The 20840-nt window shown below is 38.3% G+C and overlaps 2 protein-coding genes across 2 annotated transcripts; both read right to left on the bottom strand.

The window, feature by feature from the left end:
* Positions 1-6244: 6244 nt before the first annotated feature.
* On the bottom strand, positions 6245-8212 carry LOC133288923 (receptor-like protein EIX1). Its single transcript, XM_061486765.1, has one exon. The coding sequence runs from the start codon at positions 8210-8212 to the stop codon at positions 6245-6247; it is 1968 nt and encodes a 655-aa protein (XP_061342749.1).
* A 7632-nt stretch (positions 8213-15844) lies between these two features.
* Positions 15845-18733, bottom strand: LOC133288868 (receptor-like protein EIX2). The gene has a single exon (XM_061486690.1). It carries the CDS (start codon positions 18731-18733, stop codon positions 15845-15847), a length of 2889 nt encoding a protein of 962 aa, XP_061342674.1.
* Positions 18734-20840: the final 2107 nt, after the last annotated feature.

Consider the following 20840-nt stretch of genomic DNA (forward strand, 5'->3'; position numbering starts at 1 on the left):
ATTGATAATATGGATGTTGAAGTGTTGTTTGATTCAGGAGCTACACACTCCTGTATGTCTGATTTTATGGCCGTTGGGCTAAATTTGCAAATGTATGACATTCGCCCTCCAATGAAAGTGGTTACTGCTACTGGAGAGGAGTGTTATACATCCGTGTTGTGTAAAGATGTTGAGTTCAAATATGAAGGCCGAGATTACGTGCTGGATTTTATTTGTTTACCTATGATCAGCCTTCAAGTTATCTTGGGTATGGACTGGTTGTCAAAGAACTGTGCTATGATAGACTGCTGCGGTAAAAGGATTGTGCTTGATGCTGATGATTCTGCTACTAGTTCTTCCCCATATCTATCTGTGTTGCAGGTTAGAAAGGCTTTGAGGGCCGGGGCATTGGGATATGTCTTTGTGGGGGGTTTAGTAGGCGGAAGTCATGAGGAGATTGGCACTATTTCCGTGGTGAGGGAGTTTGTGGATGTGTTTCCAGATGAAATTCCACAACTTCCGCCTCATAGAGAGATTGAGTTCACGATTGATCTATTGCCTGGTGTGGGGCCTATCTCTCTGGCTCCGTATAGGATGTCACCACCGGAATTAGCCGAGTTAAAGAAGCATATTGAAGAGCTTTCGGCTAAGCAGTTTATCCGGCCAAGTGTGTCCCCGTGGGGAGCACCAGTCATATTTGTTAAGAAGAAGGACGGTAGCATGAGATTGTGCACTGATTACCGTCAGTTGAATAAGGTTACCATTAAGAACAAGTATCCTCTCCCTCGCATAGATGATTTGCTTGATCAGTTGAGGGGTGCTTGTGTCTTCTCAAAGATTGATTTGAGGTCGGGTTATCATCAAATCCGAATTAGGCAGGAAGATATTCCGAAGACTGCCTTCCGATCTAGATATGGACATTATGAGTATCAAGTAATTCCATTTGGACTCACTAATGCTCCTGCGGTGTTTATGGATTACATGAATCGCATATTTAAGCCGTTTCTGGATCAATTCGTGATTGTGTTTATTGATGATATCCTGATATATTCCAAGAGTAAGGAAGAGCATGAAGGTCACTTGAGAACTGTGTTGCAAATTCTCAGAGAGAAACAGTTATATGCAAAGCCTTCTAAATGTGAGTTTTGGCTTTCTCAAGTGCAATTTCTGGGTCACGTTATCTCTGCTGAGGGAGTAGCGGTTGATCCTAGCAAGATAGAGGCAGTTGTTGATTGGGAGAGACCCAAGACAGTAACAGAAATAAGAAGTTTTCTGGGTTTGGCTGGTTATTACCGGAGATTCATTAAAGAATTTTCAGCCATGGTGTTGCCATTGACCCGTTTGACCCGGAAGGATACTCCATTTGTTTGGACACAAGAATGTGAAGAATGCTTTCAGAGCCTTAAGGAGAAACTGACGACCGCTCCGGTGTTAGTACTTCCCGACCCGGAAGGTGAATTTGAGCTATACAGTGATGCTTCCAAGAAGGGATTGGGATGTGTGCTGATGCAGGATAGGCGAGTGGTAGCTTATGCATCGAGGCAATTGAAACCGCATGAAGAAAATTATCCAACCCATGACCTTGAGCTTGCTGCAATTGTTTTTGGGTTGAAACAGTGGAGGCATTTCTTGTATGGAATGCAATTTGCAATATTCAGCGATCACAAGAGTTTGAAATACTTGTTTGATCAAAAGGAGCTGAATATGAGACAACGACGGTGGACCGAGTTCCTAAAAGACTATGATTTTGAATTGAAATATCATCCTGGCAAGGCTAATGTTGTAGCTGATGCACTGAGCCGTAAATCTGTGAGCATATCAAGCATGATGATTAGAGATTATGATGTGATAGAGAGGTTTAGAGATATTCAATTATCTAAAATCTTTCCATGTAAAATTTGTGGCTTTGAAATCACGAGCATTGAGAATGAACTGATGACCAGAATCAAAGAAGCCCAGCTGCAAAATGAAAGTGCTAGACGACTAAAAGGTCAGAGTGGTGTATCCTGCAATGATGAGGGTATACTATTATATCAGGGTCGTGTAGTTGTACCTAGGCAGTTGGCGGAAGAAGTGATGACAGAGGCTCATAAGGGTCATTTTACAGTTCATCCGGGAGCTACAAAGATGTATCAGGACCTAAAAATGAATTTTTGGTGGCCTGGTATGAAGAAAGACATTGCCGAATTTGTCTCTAAGTGTCTCATTTGTCAGAAGGTAAAGATTGAGCATCAAAAGCCTTCTGGTATGTTACAACCTCTGGATGTTCCTGAATGGAAATGGGAGAGTATCTCCATGGATTTCGTAGTGGGATTGCCGCGAACACAGACTAGTTATGATTCTATATGGGTGATTGTGGATAGATTGACAAAATCCGCACACTTTTTGCCAGTTCGGGTAGATTTCTCTGCGGAGAGATTGGCTAGGCTCTATGTGAAGGAGATTGTGAGGCTTCATGGGGTGCCTGAAAGCATTGTTAGCGATCGGGACCCGAAGTTCACTTCTCGCTTCTGGGGAGCATTGCAGGAGGCTCTTGGCACTCAGTTGAGACTGAGCACTGCTTATCACCCACAGACGGATGGTCAGACTGAGAGGACCATTCAGACGTTGGAGGATATGCTGAGGGCTTGCACCCTGGAGCAGGGTACTGCATGGGATCGATATCTCCCACTGGTTGAGTTTTCATATAATAATAGTTTCCATGCTAGTCTGGGTATGGCTCCCTACGAGGCCTTGTATGGTCGCAGGTGTAGGACACCTACTTGTTGGTCAGAGGTTGGAGACACAGAGCGGTTTGGATTGGATTTTGTTCAGGAGACTACTGAGCAGATCAAAATGATTAGGGATCGTCTGAAAAAGGCTCAAGATCGTCAGAAAAGTTACTATGATCTCAAGCACCGGCCTCTAGAGTTTGAGGAGGGAGATCATGTGTTCCTGAAGCTGTCACCGGTTACGGGTGTGGGACGAGCCCTTGGAGTGAGGAAGCTGAGTCCGAGATTTATTGGACCCTACCTGATTCTTCGTAGGGTGGGACCGGTTGCCTACCAGCTTGCCTTACCTCCGCAATTAGCAAATTTACATGATGTGTTTCATGTTTCTCAGCTGAGGAAATATGTAGCTGATCCTTCTCATGTGGTTCAACCTGATAATGTTGAAATCCGGGAGAATTTGAAGACTCCTATTGGACCACTGAAGATACTCGAAAGAGATGAGAAGAAGCTGAGAAATAAATCTATTCCTATGGTGAAAGTCCAATGGGAAGGAAGGACGCCTGAAGAGTCCACTTGGGAGCGGGAAGATGAGCTTCTCCGGCAATATCCTGAGTTTAAGGACAGGTACGTTCTTGATTTTGCGGACAAAATCGCTAAAAGGTGGGGTGACTATAATAGCCCATATTAATTAATTAGGAAATCAAGTGTAATTAATTAATTAAACATGTTTTAGTGAGTGAAATTAAGTATAAGGCTTAATTAAATGAATCTGAGTCACTTTGGAGTTAAAAAGTGTACTCAGTGAAAATTAAGGGGTATAAATGGGTACTGTCAAAAGTACCCAAAATATAAAAATAAAAATAGTAATATTCCTAGAATAATATTCCAGACTTTTGGGTAAAGTTTGGTAATTATTGGAGTTAAATAGATAGACGAACCAATACCCGCTTAGAGCCACTTAACCTATGTTAAGTGACTTAAGTCACCAAGTGACCCCCATTTCCCACCCAATTCCCGTCGCCAGAAAACAGAGAGAAGGAGAAGAAGAAGGAGAAAGGAGGGAGAAGGAAGGGAGGAAGAGAGAAAGAGAGGAAACCTTAACCGATTTGAGTGATTCAAAAGCCTAAATTGCTTAGAATCTTCCCCTCTTTCATAATCCTAGCTTTGTTTTGAGTGGGGAGCATTGTGGAGAGAGATATTACCTCTCAAAAATTCGGCCCTTTGGTGAAAATTGGGGTTTTGAGAGTTTCTACCTCCATTGAAGCTTGAGGAGCCATCAATCCTTGGTTGTGTGACCATTGGTGGTAAGATTCTAACCCTTGAACCTCATGATTCCTTGAAATTTTGCATGAGTTAGGGTTTATGAATAGTAAATTGGGATTTTGGTGAAATGTAGTTGAATTGACTATGTTCTAGGAAGATTTAAGCTTAGAGCATGTTGTGAAAAATGCTAGGAACGTCATTTAATCGGTGGAAATGAGCCTAGATAGTCATTTGGTAATTGTTCATAACATTGGAAAATTCATACTTGGATTGGTTGGTATTCTAGCATGTTGAACAATTAGTGAGATGAATGATTGATTGTGTCCTTGTGATGTCTAGGATTGAGACATTTGGACCAACCGTGAGTGAGCAACCATTGGAGCAAGCTATGGAGCTTGATTAGCTCCATTGGATAGGTGAGTTCATGCTTATGTTTGGTATGAAATGTATAGCTTGGTTGATAGCTATGAGATGTTATTGGATGCAATATGTGTTGATTGCATTACACCATGTGTAGGTGTATGTTTGTAAAAGTTGATTGCTGAAACTGTTGGTGAAGAACAAAGGTTGACTGAAGCATTGAGGTAAGCCTTCGGACCTTGGGTGTAATTCCCTTGACTGTTCTACCAAGCCCTGAAAGGGTAGAGGTTGTGATTGTGTATATAAATGCAATAAAATAGTGTAATGCTTTGTTATACGTATGTGTATGCATTTGGTGTGGCATAGGATGGTGTTTCCCTATGTGGGTATGTTGCATGACGATGCGTAAATCATACATGGTAGTTAGCTGGCCAGTAGGACTATTTGCATCTGAGTTTCCTTAGGACAGCTTGAGAGCTCGAGGGATTTCTCCTGGAGATGTAGTGCACTTTGCATAGATATGTATTTACTGCATTATTATTGTTATTGCTATTACACTGATATGGAACTGTGGGGTGGAGAGATGCTCCAAGGACCCCTGGTTTACTGGATATATTCGTATATCTCACCCCGTGTTGTGGGGACCCCCTTTCAGGTAAGGATGCTGCAGGAGCCTCTGGTGGCAAGTGGCCATATCTGGATTATGCATGAAATATGGCATTTCTTTGAGTTTATGCATGCCTTTTGTAGTTGACATGTATAGGATTTTATTTTGAAAGCCCATGGTCATTTGTATATCTTGATTCATTGGATGAACTTAGCCTATGCTCATGCCTTTGGTTACACCTTTTGTTGATGGGAGCCAAGGGAATGATCATAGTGTTTTGTAAGCTAAGTTCTATGATTTGTAAAGGATATGTAATGTAAATGATGCCTACTTGAAATTCAATATATGCATGCTTGTTATGTATTGAGTTGTTGAATTGGTTGGGCTGAAAATCAATTAGGTACCCTTTTGTTTAAACTGGTAAACGATGAGAAAACAAAGGTCATGCTGCCCAAATTCTAGCTAAATCTCATGAGGAGAGGTTGGATGAGTGCTAGGATTTAGTTTTGGGGCATGGACAATTGGGGTTTGTAATGGGGATGCATTTTCCCCTAGGCTTGGACTTGAGAAATGTGGGGATTGGAATTCCCTGGCAGCGCGCTTAAGCGCCCAGGAGCGCGCCCAAGCGCCCTGCTGCCCCTGCGAGTGCCAATGCATTCTGCCTCCTCGCGCTGGAGCGCCCAAGTGGGGGCTTAAGCGCCCAGGATTGCGCGCTGGAGCGCCCTGGCCCGCGCTTAAGCGCCCTTAGCCACTGTAGGAGGAAATGCTTCTGTCTCTGCGCGCTAAAACGTCCCAGTGGGAGCTTGAGCGCCCAGGATAGCGCGCCTGAGCGCCCTGTTGCGCGCTTAAGCGCCCATCCACACTGGAATGCCTGATGCTTACTGCCTCCGTGCGCTTAAGCGCCCAGATGGAGGCTTTAGCGCCCGATAGCGCGCGCTTGAGCGCCCGGTAGCGCGCTGAAGCGCGCGGGGCCTGTGACCAACACTCTCTTGTGTTGCTTCAAATTGTCCTAACTTGGACTACAGTGCTCCGATTTGAGCACGGTTTGAAGCCACGGGTAGCTAATGAAGAAACCTACAATATAGTAGAAGTATTGAACTAAACAAGAAGTAAATTAATGGTTTAAAAATGGGAAATGAACATGATGTTAAGCTTAATTTATCTGTTTCCGCAAGGTAATATGGTTATGATCACGAAATTGGGTATTATAAGTTCGGTACGTTTTAAAATGAAAAATTTATCCGGATTTTAATTGAACCCATGTGATTGTAACTGTGCTTAATATCATAATGCGATGTTAACAAACCGGTTCTAGAACGGGGTGTTACACTTTTGGCACAGACCCAAAAAAACTATTGTTTCCTAGCACAAGAGTACTCAGACTAGAACAATTTTGAAAGGCTGAAGACAAATCTGCCGAGAGATTATTGTTGCTCAAATCTAGGATGAAAAGTGAAGGCAGTGCTGAGCATATGGAAGTTGGAATTCCACCTGACAAACTGTTGTTGGATAGGTCAATGATTTGTAAACTCTGCATACCCATCCAAAACTTGGGGATTTCTCCTGTCAAATAATTGTTGGATAGATCAATATAACTCAAATTTTGTATCCTATTTATGGAGAGTGGAATGCTCCCACTGAGTTGGTTATTTGAGAGATCCAAGTACAACAATTGTGACATCTCTTCGCCAATATTGCCTGGTATTGTTCCGGACAATAAGTTGTTCCTTAGATAGAGAGCACTTATTCCAGACCAAAGTGGGACTGAGCCCCTCAACTGGTTGAAAGAAAGGTCCACCATAGGTGGATAAGAGGAAGAGAAGTTCATCTCTTTGGTAAGGTGACCACTTATTTTGTTGTAAGAAAGATCAAGCTGCCAAATTTGGGAGGACAAGTTGTAAAGCCAATGAGGTATCTCATCTAAAATTCCAGTATTTTGTAGGATTACCTCTACCAGAGATGTTTGGTTTCTGAGCCAATTAGGAAATGTTGGGCCAAGTTGACAATCACGAATTTCCACGTGATGCAGTCCCTTAAAAGGCACAACCCAGTCATGTGTCACTTTCAAAGCCAATGAGTTATTTTTAGATGATATAGAGAAACTGAGTAGATTTGTGAGGTTTTGGAAATGAATGTTGGTCATTGTACCTTCCCAAAAATTCTGGAGTAGATTTAAAAATTGCATCTGGGTTAGTTGACCAATGCTTTCAGGAATTGAACCCGAGAGTGAGTTATTTGACAAGTCAAGATAATGCAGACTGTTAAATTGCCCTAAAGAATGGGGCAATTTCCCAGTTAGTTGATTCGAACTCAAATATAGCCACTCCAGACTTTGGTTGCTACAGGATAACAAGGCCTCCAACATTTCTGTTATATCCCCAGTGAGATAATAATTACTTGATAGGTCTAGAAGCTGAAGCTTGCTAAGATTCCATCTCACCAGCATAGGAGGAATGAGACCTCTTAGAGAAGAAGAAAGATACAGTTGTGTGAGGGTACTCATATTAAACAGCCAAGAAGGTATAGAGGAATCAAAAGGATTTCCAGAGAGATCAAGCACAGAAAGTGATGTAATATTTTCAAATGGAAAAGAAGGGGGGAGAATACCAAGATTGCAAGCGGACAAATGTAACTCTAGCAGAGATGGAATCATATTTATAGCTCGAAACAACTCATGGGATGAGATGGTAATGTTAACAAAATCCATGTGAAGATATTGAAGTGAAGACAGAGCAGAGAGCCAGCTTACATCTCCCACCCCAATTGATGTGAATGGGTTAGAGATGTCAAGGTAATGCAAATTTGACAAATTGCCAAGTTGACTAGGGACCATACCAGAAAAATTTGCAAAGGAGAGGTCAAGGTAACGCAACATATTGAGAGAACCTATAAATTTTGGAATGGGTGTTCCTTCCAAGTTATTGAAACTTAGGTCCAAGAGAGTAAGATGTGTCAAGTAAGTCAATGAAGGATTTAACTCACCACTTAATGGTGTTGATGGCAATATATCTGTGGTGGAGCAGATATGTGCGAACTGGAGATCAAGCTTTAGAACGTGACCAGTTTGATTGTCACATTCTATACCCTTCCAATTACAGCAATCTTTCCCAACCCATGAAGAAAGGCAATTAGAAGGATCTTTAAGATCTTTTTTGATTTTAAGGAGGGCCACTCTCTCTTCCTTAATGCAAACAGTGCTTGCATTAAGGCTCGTTACTACGTTGGGAGTTGATACAAAAAGAAAGAGGAGAGGAATAACAAAATATCCTAAGAAGATTTTTATGCTTGCCATCATCTCACCAGAGGATACCATATGGTTTCAAATTTACCAGTATGAGCTTTTGATGAATAGATATATATAGAACAAAAGTGGCTAGGAATTTCTTGGTATATCCCTTTCTTTATTTTTGTTTCCAACATAGTCGCATTATCGATCTTTTTATATTGGCAAAAAAAATATTGTGAAACTATCGGTGGACGGGTACTATCCAGTGCAAAGTTCTCTCAGTCAATCTAGGATGCTGCTTCGTCAAAATACTAAGGTACTGTAAGTGATCGTGATACAAGATAATGCAATAAAAATCCTGATAATAATTTTCAGAACCAAAATGTTCATTTCGTAACATTAATTATTTGATGTAGGCCCTTGGTACACCTCAAAGTCTATAGGCATGCCCTTTTCTGAAAGACACATGGCATTTCTATAAAATAAATCAAGTCATAAATTATTTATGTTGAACTAGTATTTATTTTAAAATAAAGAGTCCTTCTTATCTTCCCACCGTTTTAAAATTTTTGTTGCACTGTTTTATTTGTATAAAATTCCGTCAGCATTTGCTCAGTAATGTCTGGGATGTGACATTGGTGCATACCTTGAGCTGAATTCCTTGCAAAGACCGCAACTCATGTTGATGGAATGTGTTGGCAATGAATTGTTTGTTGATTTATATTAGTTAAATAAAAACATTAATATTATATATAGTACAGAGTCTTCTACCGGAGTCGATTTCGTACGCTAAACTGAGTAAATATAATAAACCTTATCACGATGGAATGCGAGTGTAATAACTAATTTTATACACTGTTGAAGTATTCCGCTTTATTTCTTGGTGAAAGAAATGAACAAATTTTATGTACATTGTACTGTATTTTGCTAATTTATCATTTTTCTAAATCTTAAGATATATTTCCACACTATCTTCTATGGAACAAATTGAATTTTTTTTTTTAAATATTGTTATTTTAATAATTATTTATGAAAATACAATTATTTTGAAACTAAATATGAATCTATTGTATTCACTCACGTTCAATTTTGGACGTGACAACTCTGCCCAAAACATGCTCCGGATGAGGCGTGATCATAAAGAAGAGAAATATGCCCAACATAAAACATGAATGACTAGTGACACGCCCCAATATGGGATGACACAAAAACCTCTATTCCCATTAAGGCCATAAACTCAGTCAGCGAAGTTTACATTCTTTTAGCACGTGGTAAAATGTTTACAATATTGGGGTTGATGCCATTAACTCAGTCAACAAAACTGATGTCCTTGCATTACTTAAGAAAAAATATCCGCGAATCTACGGAGTACCGATACTTCAAAAATTCTGACACGTTGTATCCGACATTTCTCGACATTTATCGACACTCCAACACTTCCCGACACTTCAATACTCGTTGCAAAGACTCAAAAAAGGTTCAAAGATTACGTTGCGTTGCATTTTGAGTTCCAACTATTAGATTTGTTATATTACGATTACAATTTTATTGAATTTAATATAAATATTTGAAATATCTTATGTTTCTTTACAAAATTAATGGGTATTATAAGTTTAACTTTATTTTTTTGTTAAATTATTGAATACTAAACATAATATACACTACATAAATAGAAATATTATATAATATCAAAATGTGTTCTAACATGTCAAACTTTAATATTTTTTAAAATCAACGTGTCAGAGTGTCGTGTCCCGTGTCAGTGTCGTAGCAAAACCTTTGCCATTTTATATACCTATATATGAGCATATGAAAAATAGTTCTCTAATGAGAAAAAAGTCACTTTTGTTTATTAAAGAGTGACTTTTACCAATGAAATATATATTTTTTACCTATGAAAATATTTTTTATATATATATGAGAAAAATATTTCTCAAGTTCTTTGAGATATATTTATCTTCGATCAGTCCAAAACTACGTCGTTTTGTTTATTTATTTCCTTATATTAATTGAATTACCTTTGAATAATTATGATTCTCATTTTCTCTCTCTTCCTTTATCACCATCGATTCATCTGTGTACGATTATGATTTAGTGATCGGAGACAAAGTGTTCTTTAGCAACTTGAGAAATAATAAGCCCTATAAATAAATAAATAAATATATATATATATAATAAGATCTGTAACACCCCGTTCTAGAACCGGTTTGTTAACATCGCATTATGATATTAAGCGCAGTTACAATCACATGGGTTCAATTAAAATCCGATTAAATTTTTCATTTTAAAACGTACCGAACTTATAATACCCATTTTCGTGATCATAACCATATTACCTTGCGGAAACAGATAAATTAAGCTTAACATCATGTTCATTTTCCATTTTTAAACCATTAATTTACTTCTTATTTATTTCACAACTTCTACTATATTGTAGGTTTCTACATTAGCTATGCGTGGCTTCAAACCGCGCTCAAATCGGAGCACTGTAGCCCAAGTTAGGACAATTTGAAGCAACACAAGAGAGTGTTGGTCACAGGCCCCGCGCGCTTCAGCGCGCTACCGGGCGCTCAAGCGCGCGCTATCGGGCGCTAAAGCCTCCATCTGGGCGCTTAAGCGCACGGAGGCAGTAAGCATCAGGCATTCCAGTGTGGATGGGCGCTTAAGCGCGCATCAGGGCGCTCAAGCGCGCATCAGGGCGCTCAAGCGCGCTATCCTGGGCGCTTAAGCTCCCATTGGGACGTTTTAGCGCGCAGAGACAGAAGCATCTCCTCCTTCAGTGGCTAAGGGCGCTCAAGCGCGGACCAGGGCGCTCAAGCGCGCAACCCTGGGCGCTTAAGCCCCACCCTGGGCGCTAAAACACGAGGGGACAGTAAACATCCCAACTTTCTGCAGCAAAGGGCGCTTAAGCGCGGGCCAGGGCGCTCCAGCGCGCAATCCTGGGCGCTTAAGCCCCCACTTGGGCGCTCCAGCGCGAGGAGGCAGAATGCATTGGCACTCGCAGGGGCAGCAGGGCGCTTGGGCGCGCTCCTGGGCGCTTTAGCGCGCTGCCAGGGAATTCCAATTCCCACATTTCTCAAGTCCAAGCCTAGGGAAAGATGCATCCCCATTACAAACCCCAATTGTCCATGCCCCAAAACTAAATCCTAGCACTCATCCAACCTCTCCTCATGAGATTTAGCTAGAATTTGGGCAGCATGACCTTTGTTTTCTCATCGTTTACTAGTTTAAACAAAGGGGTACCTAATTGATTTTCAGCCCAACCAATTCAACAACTCAATACATAACAAGCATGCATATATTGAATTTCAAGTAGGCATCATTTACATTACATATCCTTTACAAATCATAGAACTTAGCTTACAAAACACTATGATCATTCCCTTGGCTCCCATTAACAAAAGGTGTAACCAAAGGCATGAGCATAGGCTAAGTTCATCCAATGAATCAAGATATACAAATGACCATGGGCTTTCAAAATAAAATCCTATACATGTCAACTACAAAAGGCATGCATAAACTCAAAAGGAATGCCACATTTCATGCATAATCCAGATATGGCCACTTGTCACCAGAGGCTCCTGCAGCATCCTTACCTGAAAGGGGGTCCCCACAACACGGGGTGAGATATACGAATATATCCAGTAAACCAGGGGTCCTTGGAGCATCTCTCCACCCCACAGTTCCATATCAGTGTAATAGCAATAACAATAATAATGCAGTAAATACATATCTATGCAAAGTGCAATACATCTCCATGAGAAATCCCTCGAGCTCTCAAGCTGTCCTAAGGAAACTCAGATGCAAATAGTCCTACTGGCCAGCTAACTACCAAGTATGATTTACGCATCGTCATGCAACATACCAACATAGGGAAACACCATCCTATGCCACACCAAATGCATACACATACGTATAACAAATCATTACACTATTTTATTGCATTTATATACACTATAATCACCACTACCCTTTCAGGGCTTGGTGGAACAATCAAGGGAATTACACCCAAGGTCCGAAGGCTTACCTCAATGCTTCAGTCGACCTTTGTTCTTCACCAATGTCAACAATACTCTACTCCAAAACCAACACCTACACATGGTGTAATGCAATCAACACATTGCATCCAAGAGTATTTCACAATCAACCATCAATTACTCAATTCAAAACACAACACAAGTACGAGCTTACCAATTCCAATGAGCTATTCAAGCTCCATAGCTTGCTCCAATGGTTGATCACTCACGGTTGGTCCAAATGTCTCAATCCTAGACATGACAAGGATCCAATCAATCATTCCACTCACTAATTGTTCAACATGCTAGAATACTAACCAATCCAAGCATGAATTTTCCAATATTATGAACAATTATCAAATGACTATCTAGGCTCATTTCCACCGATTAAATGTCGTTCCTAGCATTTTTCACAACATGCTCTAAACTCCATTCTTCCTAGAACATAGCTAATTCAACTACATTTCATAAAAATCCCAATTTACTATTCACAAACCCTAACTCATGCAAATTTCAAGGAATCATGAGGCTCAAGGGTGAGAATCTTACCACCAATGGTTGCACAACAATGATGTGAGTGCTCCTCAAGCTCCCATGGAGGTAGAAACTCTCCAAACCCCAATTTTCACCAAAGGGCCGAATTTTTGAGAGTCAATATCTCACCACACAAAGCTCCCCACTTAAAACTAAGCTTGGATTATGAAAGGGGGCGAGATTCTAAGCGATTTAGGCTTTTGAATCACCCAAAACGGTCAAGGTTTGATCTCTCTCTCTTCCTCCCTTCCTTCTCCCTCTTTTCTCCTTCTTCTTCTTCTTCTTTTCTCCTCTTCTGGCGTCGACGAAATGGGGTGGGAAATGGGGCTCTTTTGGCTTTTAGTCACTTAACATTGGTTAAGTGGCTTTAAGCGGGTATTGGTTCGTCTATCTATTCAACTCCAATAATTACCAAACTTTACCCAAAAGTCTGGAATATTATTCTAGGAATATTACTATTTTTATTTTTATATTTTGGGCACTTTCACCAGTACCCATTTATACCCCTCAACTTTCACTGAGTACACTTTTTAACTCCAAAGTGACTCAGATTCATTTAATTAAGCATTATACTTAATTTTACTCACTAAAACATGTTTAATTAATTAATTACACTTGATTTACTAATTAATTAAGATGGGCTATTATAAGATCAACTTATATCGGTATAAGAATAATAAGTCTTATACCTTCATAACAATTAATGTTAATACCTGTGCATCTGACGATTATAATTTATTAGGTATTTATAATTAATTATTGTATATCTCTTAATAAATTTCAACTGTTGCATGTAGTCATGTATGAAGATTATTGGTTATGATTTGGTGTAAGATTTATTATTCTTATACTGATGTATGATCATGTCAATATATATATATATATATATATATATATATATATATATGTGTGTGTATATGGGATAAAGTAATTAATTAATGGGCATAATTCAATAAAATTGATTACTACAAAGAAAATTTAAATTGTGAAAATTTATTTATGGGCTTGATGAGATAAATCCTAATCTGACCTATGCTTCCATGTAACAGAAAATTCAAATATACGTCGTTCTTTAAAAAATATTTTTGGTTGAGTTGATTGATTTTAATTTTGAAAATATAAATTTTGAAAATATTCTAATCGGTTCATCGCTTCGCAACTAATCCGATTTGGGGCGGGTCCAGGATTAAGGCTTTAAACCGCTCCCAAAGGCGATACTGGGAGAATTCGATCACATGCTCTCGCCCCACCTGCTCAGCTCCCATACGTCAACTGAGCTACCACCATTTGGTTTGAAAATATAAATTTAATAAACTCATTTGAATGCATTTAAAAGTTTTGGATCATCAAGTTTTTGTAGCCAAAATGACCTGAAATAATAACTACAAGATTATCAAATTGTATCAGCCCATCTAATCCTCTTAGTCAAAGTAAATTAATTTTGATACTATTTGATTTAGTTCATGTGATTAAGTTAAAAAGGATTACAATTACTCATTTAATTTATTTTTTTCTAAAAACAAATGGATCATTAGATTGTCATGACAAAAATGATCCTAAATGAAATTCAGGAGATTAGCAAGCCGTTATGACTCAGCTAATTTATTTTTTTTACTCAGCTAACCTGTTATTTGATATAAATCATGTTTTGATACTTTACTTTTGAAAATTCAATAAGTGAGAATATAATTGTTTTAATTAAATATTGGTTTTTTTTAAAAAATAAATAAATTTTATTGGATTAGAAAATTTTAGGTCATATACAAGACGCAAAGTTAACAAATCATCACAACTAAATTAACTCCAATTTAGTCTTCATCAAAATTTTATTAACAAAAGCAAAATTGTTTTCTTCCAACATTTTTTTTCTAATGCAAAGTTTGGTGGCTTGCTTTATAATGGTTTTTTTTATCTCCTCTCTCCTCGTATTCTCTCTGTCTCTCTTCTCCCATGACGAGAGCAGATTAAATTTGCTCCTACCATTGCTCTAAAGTGTTGGGATTGATTTTACTAAAAAAAAAAAAAATAGTTTTCTTATTTTATATGAAAATATTTTTTCATATTACACTCACAGTTAACAAGTGAAATCCATCTTGATTTTTTTGTTTTCTCACTTTTTTTGTAGACCCTTCTTATGTATTGTGCGTGCAACATAAAAAATATTTTCATGTAAAATGAAAAAACTAATCCAAAAAAAAATAAATGTTGGGATTCGATTGGCGACCACAGAATCAATGCTGCATCTGAAAGATTCTCTCATAAACTTTGTCGCCCTTATATTATTGATAAAAATTCTAATTAAGCGAAAAAAAACAAAGGTAAAGTAGCGCACTAAGAGAAACACTTTATATATATATATATATATATAGAGGGCAAAGATCATTTTACACCAGTGTAAGTTACACTCTCAATCTTGTGCGTTGATTCCATTTATATCTAAGGGCTCAATTTTTTTAGTAATGTGAGTCATTGGATACAAGTGGATCAATAATCAAGATTGAGTGTAAAACTTCTAACTCTTACACTGGTGTAAGAATATCTTGCCCCATAGATATATATATATATATATAGTGAGAAGTGAGAACTTATTGATACTATTACTAATTTGTAAAAAATTCCCATATATAATATAAATAAGGGTCGAATATTGTTAACAATTAATTAGGATTACTATCAATATTATTACGAATCAATTTTATCATTTGATCAATTATATTGATTCAACGACTATATTTATTTCTATTTTTATATAATTATGATTCCTCATATTTAATGTGAAGCATTAAATATGGAAAATCATAACCATATAAAGATAAAATAAATATAAAATATTAAATATGAGGAATCATAACCATACAAAGATGAGCATAATCAAATTAATGATAAAATTGATTGGTAATAATATTAACCCTAATTAATTTTTACAATATCCTAATCCATATAAATGTATGTTACCAAGCAAAATACTCAAAGAAAAAGCATCAGTTATTCCAAATCCAACAATTTGTTACAGACGTGTGCAATTGGAAAACCCAACCAAGCATATGACTACTTTGTCTACAGATAACACGCATGAATTCAGACAACATACAGAGAGTTCAAACAAAATACACAAGAAATAAATATGATAATTGCCTGTGGTTTGGTTTCAGCGTTTTTCCAGTCCAAACCTGCGTTTTGCACGCCCCATATTAACAGCGATCAAGACCACAAGCTTATCTCCCATGTCAAAAATAAACTTAAAATATGCATGTCTCCAAGACCTCTTTAACATCAAGCTGCCACACACAAACCAGAAGCCCGTAATGTACCCAACAACAATGCTTGCATATAACCACAACCTTTCGGTCTTGTCATCATCATCATCATCATCATCATCTTCATGTTTTCTTTCTTGTTCTCCATTTCCAGGCAATGATGGTGAGCGATTAGTTGGCCAAATATCTCCATGAAGTTCCGGGTTGCCTACATAAATTGATGGATCATTGAAGGTCCCAAACTGATTAGCTTCCGGAATTTGACCAGACAAGTTGTTGTATGACAAATTCAAATGGCTCAAGAAAGTCAAGGAAGTCATGCTTGGAGGGATTGGACCAGAAAGATGGTTGTGTGAAAGGTCAAGGCTTTCTAAATCTGTTAATGATCCAATGTTACTAGGTATGTTCCCAGTAAGCTGGTTCCATGACAAATTCAGGGCACCCAAGTGAAATAGCTCTGTTAGTTTCTCAGGTATCTCTCCAGAAAGATCATTATGAGAAAGATCAATGGAGGATTGCACCGGCATTTGGTTGAAGTATTCAGTTATTCTTCCTTTCAGGACCAACTCTATATGCCTCGTGTAAGATGCAATGCCAAGAAAGGGTATTGAATACATCAAATAGATAAAGTAAGTTTGCGGCAGTTTGAAACCATGCACATCACCCAAACATGTTGGTATTGATCCTGATAGGTTGTTTTCTGCAAGATCCAATATATGGAGAAAAGGTAGACTACACAGCTCTTCAGGAATGCTTCCGGAGAGTGTGTTGCCTCGTAACAGTAACTCTGAAAGTGAAGGAAGGTTTTTGGCTATTTCTTTTGGCACAGACCCAAAAAACCTATTGTTTCCTAGCACAAGAGTTTTCAGACCAGAACAATTTTGAAAGGCTGAAGACAAATCTGCATAGAGATTATTGTTGCTCAAATCCAGGATGACAAGTAAAGGCAGTGAGCATATGGAAGTTGGAATTCCACCTGACAAACTGTTGTTGGATAGGTCAATGATTTGTAAGGTCTGCATATCCATCCAAAACTTGGGGATTTCTCCTGTCAAATAATTGTTGGATAGATCAATATATCTCAAATTTTGTAACCTATTTATGGAGAGTGGAATGCTCCCATTGAGTTGGTTATTTGAGAGATCCAAGTACAACAATTGTGACATCTCTTCGCCAATATTGCCTGGTATTGTTCCGGACAGTGAGTTGTTCCTTAGATAGAGAGCACTTATTCCAGACCAAAGTGGGATTGAGCCCCTCAACTGGTTGAAAGAAAGGTCAACCGTAGGTGAATAAGTGGAAGAGAAGTTCATCTCTTTGGTAAGGTAACCACTTATTTTGTTGTGAGAAAGATCAAGCTCATTAATCTTGGGGGACATGTTGTAAAGCCAATGGGGTATCTCATCTAAAATTCCAGTATTTTCTAGGATTACCTCTCTCAGAAATGTTTGGTTTCCGAGCCAATTAGGAAATGTTGGGCCAACTTGACAATCACGAATTTCCACGTGATACAGTTCCTTAAAAGGCACAACCCAGTCATGTGTCACTTTCAAAGCCAATGAGTTATTTTTAGATGATATAGAGAAACTGAGTAGATTTGTGAGGTTTTGGAAATGAATGTTGGTCATTGTACCTTCCCAAAAATTCTGGAGTAGATTTAAAAATTGCATCTGGGTTAGTTGACCAATACTTTCAGGAATTGAACCCGAGAGTGAGTTATTTGACAAGTCAAGATAATGCAGACTGTTAAATTGCCCTAAAGAATGGGGCAATTTCCCAGTTAGTTGATTCGAACTCAAATATAGCCACTCCAGACTTTGGTTGCTACAGGATAACAAGGCCTCCAACATTTCTGTTATATCCCCAGTGAGATAATAATTACTTGATAGGTCTAGAAGCTGAAGCTTGCTAAGATTCCCTCTCACTAGCATAGGAAGAAGGAGACCTCTTAGAGAAGAATAAGAAAGGTGAAGTTCTGTGAGGGTACTCATATTAAACAGCCAAGAAGGTATAGAGGAATCAAAAGGATTTCCAGAGAGATCAAGCACAGAAAGTGATGTAATATTTTCAAATGGAAAAGATGGAGGGAGAAAACCAAGATTGGAAGTGGACAAATGTAACTCTAACAGAGATGGAATCATATTTATAGCTCGAAACAACTCATGGGATGAGATGGAAATGTTAACAAAATCCATGTGAAGATATTGAAGTGAAGACAGAGAAGAGAGCCAGCTTACATCTCCCACCCAAATTGATGTGAATGGGTCAGAGATGTCAAGGTAATGCAAATTTGACAAATTGCCAAGATGAGTAGGGACCATTCCAGAAAAATTAGCATAGGAGAGGTCAAGGTAACGCAACATATTGAGAGAACCTATAAATTTTGGAATGGGTGTTCCTTCCAAGTTATTGGAACTTAGGTCCAAGAGAGTAAGATGTGTCAAGTGAGTCAATGAAGGATTTAACTCACCGCTTAGCGGAGTCCATGACAATATATCTGTGGTGGAGCAGATATGTGACTGCCGGAGATCAAGCTTTAGAACGTGACCAGTTTCATTGTCACATTCTATACCCTTCCAATTACAGCAATCTTTCCCAACCCATGAAGAAAGGCAATTAGAAGGATCCTTAAAATCTTTTTTGATTTTAAGGAGGGCCACTCTCTCTTCATTAATGCAAAGAGTGCTTACATTAAGGCTCGTTACTACGTTGGGAGTTGATACAAAAAGAAAGAGGAGAGGAATAACAAAATATCCTAAGAAGATTTTTATGCTTGCCATCATCTCACCAGAGGATACCATATGGTTTCAAATTTATCAGTTTGAGCTTTTGATGAATAGAGATATATAGAACAAAAGTGGCTAGGAATTTGTTGGTATATCTCTCTCTCTCTTTCTTTCTTCTTAACATAATCGCAGTAAATTATCATTTTATATCGATAAACAAATATTGTGAAACTATCGGTGGATGTGTACCCATCTTCTGCGAAGTTCACTAAGTCAACAAATTAATTACCAGTATGAGCTTTTGATGATTAGTGTTATTTAGAACAAAGTGGCTAGGAATTTCTTGGTATATCCCTTTCTTTATTTTTTTCCAACATAGTCGTATTATCGATCTTTTTATATTGGCAAAAAAACAATTGTGAAACTATCGGTGGACGGGTACTATCCAGTGCAAAGTTCTCTCAGTCAATCTAGGATGCTGCTTCGCCAAAATACTAAAGTACTGTAAGTGATCGTGATACAAGATAATGCAATAAAAATCCTGATAATAATTTTCAGAACCAAAATGTTCATTTCGTAACATTAATTATTTGAAGTAGGCCCTTGGCACACCTCAAAGTCTATAGGCATGCCCTTTTCTGAAAGACTCATGGCAGTGCTATAAAATAAATCAAGTCATAAACTATTTATGTTGAACTAGTACTTATTTTAAAATAAAGTGTCCTTCTTATCTTCCCACCGTTATAAAAATTTTGTTGCACTGTTTTATTTGTATAAAATTCCGTCAGCATTTGCTCAGTAATGTCTGGGATGTGACATTGGTGCATACCTTGAGCTGAATTCCTTGCAAAGACCGCAACTCATGTTGATGGAATGTGTTGGCAATGAATTGTTTGTTGATTTATATTAGTTAAATAAAAACATTAATATTATATATAGTACAGAGTCTTCTACCGGAGTTGATTTCGTAAGCTAAACTGAGTAAATATAATAAACCTTATCACGATGGAATGCGAGTGTAATAACAAATTTTATACTCTGTTGAAGTATTCCGCTTTATTTCTTGGTGAAAGAAATGAACAAATTTTATGTACATTGTACATGTATTTTGCTAATTTATCATTTTTCTAAATCTTAGGAGATATTTCCACACTATCTTCTATGGAACAAATTGGCCAAAAAATTTAAATATTGCTATTTTAATAATTATTTACGAAAATACAACTATTTTTAAAATTAAATATGAATCTATTGTATTCACTCACACCCAAAACTTACTCTGCATGAGGCGTGATCAAAAAGAAAAGAAATATGTCCAGCGTAAAACATGAGTGACGATGGGCGTGTCACAAAAACCTCTATACCCACTAAGTGTTGGGTTTAAGTATGCTCTTTTCACTTAAGCCCAATAGCTTTAGTGAGAGTGAACCCAAAGACTAATTCTAACCCATGAAGCTTAGGGTTAGTTTTGGATTGTGCAGGTATATAAGCACATTTTTCTCCCTTTGCCTCCTAGGGTTACAGACATCAGAAACACACCTAAGAGGCAGACGTTCATCATGTGAACGGTTGCCCACACGACCACCTGATCCCCTTGAGTCATAGCCTGGAAGATCAACCGTAGAGCGGAACTGCGACCGTTCGTGGTGCATTGCTGCAGATCGTGAGGCTTGAGGAGGAGAACAAAACGTGAGAAATTGTCACGCTCGCTGCTTCATCTCAGGTAATCAAAGCGGTGTTCTTCATTCCTCATCACATCGGTACGATGCGCTTCCGGGTTTCTGATGATATACCTTCACTAAGGCCATAAACTCAGTCAGCGAAGTTTACATTCTTTTAGCACGTGGTAAAACGTTTACAATATTGGGGTTGATGCCATTAACTCCAGTCAACAAAACTGATGTCCTTGTATTACTTAACAAAATGTATCCCGCGAATCTACGAAGCATTGATACTTCAAAAATTTTGACGTGTCGCGTCCGACACTTTTCGACACTCATCGTGTAATGCCCGGTCCCTTCAAGAATCAATGACTATCCCCACATACTAACACGAGACTTTTCAGTGTGCTTTTTCCTCACTCGCACACTTCCCGAGAAAACTTCCCAAGAGGTCACCCATCCCAGAATTGTTTTAAGGCAAGCACGCTTTAATATGGAGT

This window comes from Gastrolobium bilobum, unplaced genomic scaffold, assembly GCF_033153095.1.
Source record: "Gastrolobium bilobum isolate Gb01-03AN ecotype WA unplaced genomic scaffold, APGP_CSIRO_Gbil_v1 utg714, whole genome shotgun sequence".
NCBI lineage: Eukaryota > Viridiplantae > Streptophyta > Magnoliopsida > Fabales > Fabaceae > Gastrolobium > Gastrolobium bilobum.